The 12,780-nt window shown below is 50.3% G+C and overlaps 2 protein-coding genes across 6 annotated transcripts in view; both read right to left on the reverse strand.

Moving 5' to 3' along the window:
* Positions 1-12,780, reverse strand: part of RASGRF1 (Ras protein specific guanine nucleotide releasing factor 1) — a 202,259-nt gene that overhangs the window by 122,732 nt on the left and 66,747 nt on the right. The window lies entirely within an intron of this gene.
* The window catches only part of MORF4L1 (mortality factor 4 like 1), a 92,778-nt gene that overhangs the window by 73,495 nt on the left and 6,503 nt on the right, over positions 1-12,780 (reverse strand). For 3 of the 4 annotated variants that reach the window (XM_075575428.1, XM_075575429.1, XM_075575427.1), the window contains one exon: positions 12,182-12,227. In XM_075575428.1, coding sequence (XP_075431543.1) covers positions 12,182-12,227 — 46 coding nt within the window. Of the gene's footprint in view, positions 1-6,046; positions 6,781-12,181; positions 12,228-12,780 lie in introns of those variants that run through there. The other variant, XM_075575440.1, reaches the window with a different exon arrangement.

Genomic DNA, 12,780 nt, shown 5'->3' on the forward strand with positions numbered 1-12,780 from the left:
TCGAATCTTTACCGGAGGTACGAGGAATGACCTGGCTGAGTTCACACATCATTGTACCAGGAGGACATCTCACTGGGAGGGCCAATCACCAAGGTGTGGGAGGGCAGGTCTCCTAACAGGTAGAAAACACGCGTGCCACGGGAATGCAGCCGGTACACACGTCTCGGCACACAGCATGATGCTGGCACAGACCCCAGTGCTACTTGTGTCACCGCAGTGAGTGTGAATGGATTAGCAGAATACCAAACACATTCTCTGCCTCGCACAACATGCGACTCACCGACACAAGTGTCAGGGACAAGGGGGCGCGCAAGTGTCGGCGACAAGTAAGGGGGGCGTCCAAAAACCTCCGGAGAGAGGAACCAGGGGAGGGAGGATCACAGCTTCAACAAACAAAATGATGTGTAACTGTGGGATAAAAACCATACAATGTATTCCCTGGGTAGCGTGCAAACACCCCTTTAATGTGGCACTAGAGAGGTTCACCCTAATTAAAACTTAAATTTTATTATACCTGATTAAAATAAATTGTTTGGAATAACCACATACAAAAAACAAACATACAATGATATTAAAAGACGGAGAGGTGTGATAGGGTGTTTAGTGGAGGTATAATTATATATAAATACCTCTCTAATACTTAGTGGACCCTATAGTAAGGGTGATCGCTATACTGGATATGTATAGGTATATATCAGACCCCTAACCAAAAGCAATGGAAGGAGGTATAGGCAGATGAATATGCTTAGCTGTTGGATGTGAGACTGAGTATATTGCTGGCTGAGTTGAAGCAGCCACTACTCACTGCACATGGTGTCATAAAATATACTGTTGTAAGCTTTATTGTGACAGGTGAAGGCCCCCGATGAAGCCAGTTACGGTGAAACGTACGTAGGGTACGTCTGACGTCACCGTCACGTGACGTCGGCTCATCGGTGAGGTGTGTGTGATATACTGTCTGAGTGCTTCGTAGACTGCGTTCGTGGGCAGCAAGAGCACTCAGACCCTAGGGTTGATCTACTATATATCTGCAGTGAATGTGGCTGGCCTTATACTAGACCTGTCACAATAAAGCTTACAACAGTATATTTTATGACACCATGTGCAGTGAGTAGTGGCTGCTTCAACTCAGCCAGCAATATACTCAGTCTCACATCCAACAGCTAAGCATATTCATCTGCCTATACCTCCTTCCATTGCTTTTGGTTAGGGGTCTGATATATACCTATACATATCCAGTATAGCGATCACCCTTACTATAGGGTCCACTAAGTATTAGAGAGGTATTTATATATAATTATACCTCCACTAAACACCCTATCACACCTCTCCGTCTTTTAATATCATTGTATGTTTGTTTTTTGTATGTGGTTATTCCAAACAATTTATTTTAATCAGGTATAATAAAATTTAAGTTTTAATTAGGGTGAACCTCTCTAGTGCCACATTAAAGGGATTCTTTCTTTCTTTATATTCACTCTGTGTACACTCCCTGTGAGCACCACCCTCCCCTAGCAATTGTTTGGATTAGATTCCCTCCTCAGCTTGAGCAGAGTTTACAATCTGCAGCTTCCAACTGCATGCAGATTTATTTTCTGTTAGCGTGTAAACACTGCAGAATCTCTTCATATAACCGCACGCCTCGCAGGAGTCATGGAAGCTGCTGTACAGACCTCAGACACGTCACTCAGCGCTGTGACTAAGACTCCCTGGAGAAAGAGACTCACACTCAGTGTGTGGTGTCAGTCAGTGTGCGTCTGTCTGTCAGACACACTCGCTGACAGTCAGTGTGTGCGTGTGTCAGTGTGACACACACACACAAGGTGTATTTATAGTACCACAAACCTCCGGATTCAACGGATGTGCAAACGTTCATGGAAATAAGAACAAAGGGACAGCCGCCTGGACGGCACGAGGGGACTTCCACGCTTCCTGTCTCTGCCCCTCGACGCTCCCCATAAACAGCAGCGTTACGCAGCTAGTAACGCGGACGCCTAAGCGGCTCACCCTCCCACGTCCCCACTGCGGCCCGCGTTCTCTGCAACGCGACAGCTTGGAAATCTGATCCATTTGGATTTTTATTGCAAAAAGAAAAAAAGGACGTCCGACTTTTCCGCTTAGCAAAGGACAGCGAGATTTCGTGGGATTCAAATATTACTACGTAACTTTTTTTAAGACGAAGTAAATGGAAAATATTCTTCATCTGTGAAGATGATTATTAAGGTAACAGACTGTTCCCCAGACAGAGGAGGCCCGCAGAGCGAGTTATAGGCAGGCTGTCTAGTATGGGGGGGCCTCGATTTTTACTTACAAGGGTATATGCTAACTCCCTTCCTCAAGGGCGACCTTGAGTGGGCAACTTCCTCAAGGGCCACCAGCAGGTCAGGTTTTCAGGATATCCTGGCTTCAGCACAGGTGGCTCAATGAGTTCCAGCTTCAGCACAGGTGGCTCAAGGGCTACCTGTGCTGAAGCAGGGATATCCTAAAAACCTGACTTGTTGGTGGCCCTTGAGGACTGGAGTTGCCCACCCCCTGTGCCAAGGACTCGTCTCCACAATGCTTTTCGAATCTTTGCATTATAGGAAGGCATGAAGACTTTGTCAAATACAAATACAAAAGGATGGAGGGATAAACAGATTAGTGACAAAGCAGATGTGACACGTGACTTATACAAACACAGCAGTTTGCGGCTTCTACTGTAACAGACTCGCCCACAGAGCTTGCAATCTATTGTGTACACGTCTGTCAGCACAATGGCGCAACACATGCCTTTCTGCTGGCACCAGCTCTGCCGATAATCCCAGCAGAGTCTGAGCGCTCTAACGCGAATCCCAGCTCCCTCTGCTTCTCCCATTACCATCTCATATGGAGCCTGACTCAATCCCAGCCACCCCCTCTAACTCAAACAAGCTGGGCGTGCATGAGGCCCTGCGGCCCCGGGAGGTCAGCGGGTCAGGGGTCGGCAAGGGTCAGGTCACAGATCACTTGCTAAATACACTATACACTAAAGCGTGAAGTGCTCATTTGCATGTCATTACCCGGCCTTATATAAGTTATGGTGGGTAAAAAGTGAGACAATCCCCCCCCCCCCGTACAGCTTACAGCAAATAAACCACCTGTGAGCACATTCATATCTCAGACAGGCCTGCCTTTCCCCCATTATCTCCCAGCATACACTGCAGCAAGGGATTCTGGGAAATGACATGCAAATGAGCACTCAGTGTCACCTTTTACTTTATGTTGTATTGTATTGTATGTCTTTATTTATATAGCGCCATTAATGTACATAGCGCTTCACTGTAGTAATACATGTGGTAATCCAATAAATAACAGATAATATAAATAACAGATCATGGGAAGAAGCGCTTCAGACATAAAAGTAACATTAAGGAAGAGGAGTCCCTGCCCCGAGGAGCTTACAGTCTAATTGGTAGGTAGGGAGAACGTACAGAGACAGTAGGAGGGAGTTCTGGTAAGTGCGTCTGCAGGGGGCCAAGCTTTATGTATCAGGTGTATAGTATTATCCACGGTGCTATTCATATGCTTCTTTAAGCAAGTGGGTCTTAAGATGGGTTTATTTTAACATGTCATTACCCAGAATCCCTAGCTGCAGTGGAAGCACTGTATTTATTTTTATTTATAAAGTGTTTTACCAGGAAGTGATACAGTGAGAGTTACCTCTCGTTTTCAAGTATGTCCTGGGCACAGAGTTATGATGACAAATACATGGTGACAGATACATAGTTACATAAGTGTGCAGGTTGATACATTATATACAAGACACTGCATGCGCAGTTAGAGATATTATATATTATACGCGTATGTAACAGACCAGATTAAAATGTGAGACAGCTTTAGTTTTGAAAGAATTTAGACTGGTGGCGGCTGTGAGAGTCTCCGGTAGATTCGGTAGTCTCCCCTATGCCAAGAGATAATGGGAAAGAGCAGGGTTGCAGGCCTGCGTGGGACGTGTGAATGTGCCCACGCGTGGGGTTTTTATTTGCTATACCGTGGAGGGATTCTCTCATTTTTTTTACTGACCATAACTTATATAAAAGGCGAGGTTGAAACGGATCCCAGCTTCACGTATCTAAAGCCCTCTCCCGCCTTAAACCTTTCTCACTGACTGCCCCGCACCTCTGGAATGCCCTTCCCCTCAGTACCCGACTAGCACCCTCTCTATCCACCTTTAAGACCCACCTTAAGACACACTTTCTTAAAGAAGCATAAGAATAGCACTGTGGCTAATACTGAACACATGATACATAAAGCTTGGCCCCCTGCAGACGCACTTACCAGAATTCCCTCCTACTGTCTCTGTACGTTCTCCCTACCTAACAATTAGATTGTAAGCTCCTCGGGGCAGGGACTCCTCTTCCTTAATGTTACTTTTATGTCTAAAGCCCTTATTCCCACGATCTGTTATTTATATTATCTGTTATTTATTTGATTACCACGTGTATTACTGCTGTGAAGCGCTATGTACATTAATGGCGCTATATAAATAAAGACACACAATACAATACAATACATTGCAAAGCCGGTATAACCAGCCTCACACTGATGAGACCCAAAACGTCCAAATAGCCGTCTCTGAGTAGGTTTACTGGCTCTGCACTTCTATAACCCAGGCTGTGCCGAAAAGCTGTGTAATGCGGCAGGAATAAGGTTATAGGGGTCCCATGTTAAAATGGACATGAAGCAAAAGGTGACATACTGTGCTCATTTGCATGTCATCACCCATAATCCCTGGCTGCAGTGGAAGCGCTGCACGCCAAGAGATAATGGGGAAGCGCAGGGGTGCAGACCTGTCTGATACATGTGAATGTGCTTACACGTGGTATTTTTAGCACCTAAATACACTATATTATGATCCCCCTGAGCTGGTACATGCGCCCGCAGCTCAGCGATATGTTTCAGAAGCTGCGGATCCTCCAGAGAGAGCCAGAAAGTCAGGGGCCCGATGGGAAGGGCACATTATTTCTGGGCTTTGCTTCAGATGGCAAAGGTTTAGAAACAAACCAAATATCCACATTTTTTCCAGGCGAGAATCTCTCTGAGCGCCGGACATCTGGGCAAACACACAGCGCCGGACATCTGGGCAAACAGACAGCGCCGGACATCTGGGCAAACACACAGCGCCGGACATCTGGGCAAACACAGCGCCGGACCTCTGAGCAGACACACAGCGCCGGACCTCTGGGCAGACACACAGCGCCGGACATCTGGGCAGACACACAGCGCCGGACATCTGGGCAGACACACAGCGCCGGACATCTGGGCAGACACACAGCGCCGGACATCTGGGCAGACACACAGCGCCGGACATCTGGGCAGACACACAGCCCCAGACATCTGGGCAGACACACAGCCCCGGACATCTGGGCAGACACACAGCCCCGGACATCTGGGCAGACACACAGCCCCGGACATCTGGGCAAACACACAGCGCCGGACATCTGGGCAAACACACAGCCCCGGACATCTGGGCAAACACACAGCGCCGGACATCTGGGCAGACACACAGCGCCGGACATCTGGGCAAACAAACAGCGCTGGACATCTGGGCAAACACACAGCGCCGGACATCTGGGCAGACACACAGCGCCGGACATCTGGGCAGACACACAGCGCCGGACATCTGGGCAGACACACAGCGCCGGACATCTGGGCAGACACACAGCGCCGGACATCTGGGCAGACACACAGCGCCGGACATCTGGGCAGACACACAGCGCCGGACATCTGGGCAGACACACAGCGCCGGAAATCTGGGCAGACACACAGCTCCGGACATCTGGGCAAACACACAGCGCCGGACATCTGGGCAAACACACAGCGCCGGACATCTGGGCAAACACACAGCTTTTTTTATTTGTTTTATTTTTTACACTAATGCAGTCTGATCACCGAGCTCTTTCCGAAAGGATCCAACATTATGCATTCTGGGAGAAAACAGGATGTCAAATATTTATTAAAGTAAATCTGTGGGGTCTGTACAATACTTTACAAAAATTTCTTCCCCCCCACCCCCCCCCCCGTACCATGTGGCCCCCCGGACCCCGTTATTACAGGAAGCAGCATACAGCCGCACAAACTGCTTTTTATCAGATATTTGACCTCTGAGGTCTTGGGGGTCCACGTTTTCTTTCAGATTTGAAGCCCCCCCCCCCCCGAGTGCCAGAGGGGTACTCTCGGAGGGACGCCGCACACGAGACGTACCGACCAGCATGGCCGTCACATGGTGCGTCTGTGTCACACATTCCCGGACGCCCTCCCTGGAATAATCACCTCCCCCACCCCCAGCGCAGGGGGCAGCGTGACTCCTTCCCCCAATATTTACACAAGCGTCCTTATTAAACCCTTCTTTGCCAGAGGGGCCTTGATTGTCTTGCATATAATACCCCCGTGGTAGCGAGGGGTTAATGCTGATGCAGCCCAGAGCCATACCTAGGGATACCCGTTACAGATGTATACGGCTGTCACTGAGTGATGAGTGAGCACTGGCTGCATGTCTGATACATTAAGAAGCATATTAGAGGCTGCTGTAATGTGAGTGATACACCCCGCACGGAGCTGCGAGAGGGCAGTGTGCTCAGTGCTGCTTTCCTGCCTCAGAGCGGAGGTCTCTGGGCCCATCCGGTGTGTGTGGCCCTTGGAAGCTGGCCCTTCAGGCTGCCGGCTATTCGGGCTCCGTGACGCACTGCTCCACGATCTCCCGCAGGCCGGGGTTCTCCATGGCGGCAGCGACGCGCTCCTTGTCATTTATCTGCTTATTAACTGGAGACAAGAACCCATCCACACTGAGAGATAGCCTGCAGTAACGGTACTCCCCACACTGAGAGATAGCCTGCAGTAACGGTACTCCCCACACAGAGATAGCCTGCAGTAACGGTACTCCCCACACTGAGAGATAGCCTGCAGTAACGGTACTCCCCACACTGAGAGATAGCCTGCAGTAACAGTACTCCCCACACTGAGAGATAGCCTGCAGTAACGGTACTCCCCACACTGAGAGATAGCCTGCAGTAACGATACTCCCCACACTGAGAGATAGCCTGCAGTAACGGTACTCCCCACACTGAGAGATAGCTGTGCTGCCTGCAGTAACGGTACTCCCCACACAGAGATAGCTGTGCTGCCTGCAGTAACGGTACTCCCCACAATGAGAGATAGCCTGCAGTAACGGTACTCCCCACACTGAGATAGCTGTGCTGCCTGCAGTAACGGTACTCCCCACACTGAGAGATAGCTGTGCTGCCTGCAGTAATGGTTCTCCCCACACTGAGATAGCTGTGCTGCCTGCAGTAACGGTACTCCCCACACTTAGAGATAGCTATGCTGCCTGCAGTAACGGTACTCCCCACACTGAGAGATAGCTGTGCTGCCTGCAGTAACGGTACTCCCCACACTGAGAGATAGCCTGCAGTAACGGTACTCCCCACACTGAGAGATAGCCTGCAGTAACGGTACTCCCCACACTGAGAGATAGCTGTGCTGCCTGCAGTAACGGTACTCCCCACACTGAGAGATAGCCTGCAGTAACGGTACTCCCCACACAGAGATAGCCTGCAGTAACGGTACTCCCCACACTGAGAGATAGCTGTGCTGCCTGCAGTTATTGTACTCCCCACACTGAGATAGCTGTGCTGCCTGCAGTAACGGTACTCCCCACACTGAGAGATAGCTGTGCTGCCTGCAGTAACGGTACTCCCCACACAGAGATAGCTGTGCTGCCTGCAGTAACGGTACTCCCCACATTGAGATAGCCTGCAGTAACGGTACTCCCCACACAGAGATAGCCTGCAGTAACGGTACTCCCCACAATGAGAGATAGCCTGCAGTAACGGTACTCCCCACACTGAGATAGCTGTGCTGCCTGCAGTAACGGTACTCCCTACACTGAGATAGCCTGCAGTAATGGTACTCCCCACACAGAGATAGCCTGCAGTAACGGTACTCCCCACAATGAGAGATAGCCTGCAGTAACGGTACTCCCCACACTGAGATAGCTGTGCTGCCTGCAGTAACGGTACTCCCCACACTGAGACATAGCCTGCAGTAACGGTACTCCCCACACTGATACATAGCCTGCTGTAACGGTACTCCCCACACTGAGACATAGCCTGCAGTAACGGTACTCCCCACACTGAGACATAACCTGCAGTAACGGTACTCCCCACACTGAGACATAGCCTGCAGTAATGGTACTCCCCACACTGAGAGATAGCCTGCAGTAATGGTACTCCCCACACTGAGAGATAGCCTGCAGTAATGGTACTCCCCACACAGAGATAGCCTGCAGTAATGGTACTCCCCACACTGATACATAGCCTGCAGTAACGGTACTCCCCACACTGAGAGATAGCCTGCAGTAACGGTACTGCCTACACTGAGATAGCCTGCAGTAACGGTACTACCCACACATAGATAGCTGTGCTGCCTGCAGTAATGGTACTCCCCACACTGAGAGATAGCCTGCAGTAACGGTACTCCCCACACAGAGATAGCCTGCAGTAATGGTACTCCCCACACAGAGATAGCCTGCAGTAACGGTACTCCCCACACTGATACATAGCCTGCAGTAACGGTACTCCCCACACTGAGAGATAGCTGTGCTGCCTGCAGTAACGGTACTCCCCACACTGAGAGATAGCCTGCAGTAACGGTACTGCCTACACTGAGATAGCCTGCAGTAACGGTACTACCCACACATAGATAGCTGTGCTGCCTGCAGTAACGGTACTCCCCACACAGAGATAGCCTGCAGTAATGGTACTCCCCACACAGAGATAGCCTGCAGTAACAGTACTCCCATACTGAGATAAGCAGCGCTTTACAGAGTTATAAAACAGACAGTACTGGGAGATAATATACAACGTTTCCCAGAGCAACAATTAGGGAGCCCTCCCCTACAGAGCTTACAATCTAAATGATATCATGGGAGACTTACAGAATACAATAGGGGAAAGTGCAGTATTGAACATATCTGAGGGGGGAGGGAGTGCACGGAGTAACCGGCCTAAACTATACAAGTGCTTCACTGAAGAAGTGAGATTTCAGGCGGCTTGCAGATAGGGGGGGATATGGGATGGGGAATGTTGGGGGGGATATAGATTGGTGAATGATGGGGGGAGGATATGGGATGGGTAATGTTGGGGGGTATATGGATGGGTAATGTTGGGGGGGATATGGATTGGGGAATGATGGGGGGAGGATATGGATTGGGGAATGCGGGGGAGGGGAGGGATATGGAATGTTGTGTGGGGGATATGGATGGGGAATGATGTGTGGGGGATATGGGTGGGGAATGTTGTGTGGGGGATATGGATGGGGAATGTTGTGTGGGGGATATGGGTGGGGAATGTTGTGTGGGGGATATGGGTGGGGAATGTTGTGTGGGGGATATGGGTGGGGAATGTTGTGTGGGGGATATGGGTGGGGAATGTTGTGTGGGGGATATGGGTGGGGAATGTTGTGTGGGGGATATGGGGGATATGGGTGGGGAATGTTGTGTGGGGGATATGGGTGGGGAATGTTGTGTGGGGGATATGGATGGGGAATATTGGGGGCATATGGATGGGGAATGTTGTGTGGGGGATATGGATGGGGAATATTGTGTGGGGGATATGGAATGTTGGGTGGGGGATATGGGTGGGGAATGTTGTGTGGGGGATATGGGTGGGGAATGTTGTGTGGGGGATATGGGTGGGGAATGTTGTGTGGGGGATATGGGTGGGGAATGTTGTGTGGGGGATATGGGTGGGGAATGTTGTGTGGGGGATATGGATTGGGGAATGTTGTGTGGGGGATATGGATTGGGGAATGTTGTGTGGGGGATATGGGTGGGGAATGTTGTGTGGGGGATATGGATTGGGGAATGTTGTGTGGGGGATATGGATTGGGGAATGTTGTGTGGGGGATATGGAATGTTGTGTGGGGGATATGGGTGGGGAATGTTGTGTGGGGGATATGGGTGGGGAATGTTGTGTGGGGGATATGGAATGTTGTGTGGGGGATATGGATTGGGGAATGTTGTGTGGGGGATATGGATTGGGGAATGTTGTGTGGGGGATATGGATTGGGGAATGTTGTGTGGGGGATATGGATGGGGAATGTTGTGTGGGGGATATGGAATGTTGTGTGGGGGATATGGGTGGGGAATGTTGTGTGGGGGATATGGGTGGGGAATGTTGTGTGGGGGATATGGAATGTTGTGTGGGGGATATGGATGGGGAATATTGGGGGGATATGGATGGGGAATGTTGTGTGGGGGATATGGAATGTTGGGTGGGGGATATGGATGGGGAATATTGGGGGGATATGGATGGGGAATGTTGTGTGGGGGATATGGAATGTTGGGTGGGGGATATGGATGGGGAATATTGGGGGGATATGGATGGGGAATGTTGTGTGGGGGATATGGAATGTTGGGTGGGGGATATGGGTGGGGGATATGGGTGGGGAATGTTGTGTGGGGGATATGGGTGGGGAATGTTGTGTGGGGGATATGGGTGGGGAATGTTGTGTGGGGGATATGGATTGGGGAATGTTGTGTGGGGGATATGGATTGGGGAATGTTGTGTGGGGGATATGGGTGGGGAATGTTGTGTGGGGGATATGGGTGGGGAATGTTGTGTGGGGGATATGGGTGGGGAATGTTGTGTGGGGGATATGGGTGGGGAATGTTGTGTGGGGGATATGGGTGGGGAATGTTGTGTGGGGGATATGGGTGGGGAATGTTGTGTGGGGGATATGGGTGGGGAATGTTGTGTGGGGGATATGGGTGGGGAATGTTGTGTGGGGGATATGGATTGGGGAATGTTGTGTGGGGGATATGGATTGGGGAATGTTGTGTGGGGGATATGGGTGGGGAATGTTGTGTGGGGGATATGGGTGGGGAATGTTGTGTGGGGGATATGGGTGGGGAATGTTGTGTGGGGGATATGGGTGGGGAATGTTGTGTGGGGGATATGGGTGGGGAATGTTGTGTGGGGGATATGGGTGGGGAATGTTGTGTGGGGGATATGGATTGGGGAATGTTGTGTGGGGGTTATGGGTGGGGAATGTTGTGTGGGGGATATGGATTGGGGAATGTTGTGTGGGGGATATGGATTGGGGAATGTTGTGTGGGGGATATGGGTGGGGAATGTTGTGTGGGGGATATGGGTGGGGAATGTTGTGGGGATATGGATGGGGAATATTGGGGGGATATGGGTGGGGAATGTTGGGGGATATGGAATTGGGAATATTGGGGGGATATGGATGGGGAATGTTGTGTGGGGAATATTGTATGGGGGATGTTTTGTGGGGGATATGGGTGGGGAATGTTGTGTGGGGAATGTTGTGTGGGGGATATGGGTGGGGAATGTTGTGTGGGGGATATGGGTGGGGAATGTTGTGTGGGGGATATGGGTGGGGAATGTTGTGTGGGGGATATGGGTGGGGAATGTTGTGTGGGGGATATGGGTGGGGAATGTTGTGTGGGGGATATGGGTGGGGAATATTGGGGGGATATGGGTGGGGAATGTTGTGTGGGGAATATTGTATGGGGAATATTGGGGGGATGTTCGAGGGAGTTCCACAGGCAAGGAGTCAAAAGAGAGAAAGGTTTTAGAAATGAGAGTGCTGTAGAGACAGTGGAGCAGAATGGAGATGGCCTTCAGCAGAACATAAGTAACGAGAGGGGAATAGTGTGAGATTACATCTGAGATGTGAGAGGGGGGGGGGGGGAAATATAGAACCTTATAGTTCATGCAAAGTTTCATGGGGGAGGGAGTGAAGGGATTTCAGGAGGAGAGGGCAGATACAGACCCAGAAGAGAGGGAGAAAACGCTCTGAACAGCATTTTGGATTGATCATGTGGCAAGTCACTTTATCTCCCTGTGCCTCAGGTACCAAAAACATAGATTGTAAGCTCCACGGGGCAGGGACTTGTACCTGCAAAATGTCTCTGTAAAGCGCTACGTAAAACTAGCAGCGCTATACAAGAACATGCTATTGTTATTGTTATTATTATTATCATGTATGGAGCTTGGAGGCAGAAAGGCCACAGAGGAGAAGGTTGCAATAGTGAAGTCCTCTCCATGCCCCTCTACGCTATCAGCCCCCACCCCCTCACCCTGGGGGGCTGTTCCCTGCAGCCACCTCCCTATCAGCGAAGACGTAAAGAATGACTTACTGTCCTCCTCGGTTGTGTGTGTCCCTTCAGAAATGTAGATCTCTAGCTGGAAGACAAAGTGACAGCAATGTCACGCGCTGCGGGGGAGGGAGGCCAAGTGCTTTCTCAAACAAACCCCTGGATTGTGAAGCGTCCTAACCAGCCTTAGTGGCACGTACAGGTTTTGGGGGAATGTGGTTTCATTGTTCGTGTCAGGGCAAGGAAGTGGTTTATATTTCATTTGTGCTTTGCACAAATCCAGAGAACACGACTGATCAGAACTTTAGCCCACTGCGGGAGAGAGAGGAATGCGGAGGAGCAGCCAAGACTCACTGCGGTCCCATGTCTGGTGCCAGAGCAGTGGGTGTGTGAAAACCAGGCTGTGTCATTAACTTCACTGCCCCCCCAGGCCAGCAGCAAAGAGGTTAAAGTAGCTTTTTGAGGCTATGCGTGCTGTGATAAAAGTGGTTTTCCACATGAAGAGGTTGGGATTTATTAAAAGGGTTTTTCTTGTGGAATAACAGTGCCACCCAGTGTTAATTCACCAGACTGCAGTCAGTGCACACATTGCTAAAGCTGCTTGGGAAGCAGATAGGGTCATTTAAATGCGACTCGTAGAA

This window comes from Ascaphus truei, chromosome 18 (assembly GCF_040206685.1).
Source record: "Ascaphus truei isolate aAscTru1 chromosome 18, aAscTru1.hap1, whole genome shotgun sequence".
Taxonomy (NCBI): domain Eukaryota; kingdom Metazoa; phylum Chordata; class Amphibia; order Anura; family Ascaphidae; genus Ascaphus; species Ascaphus truei.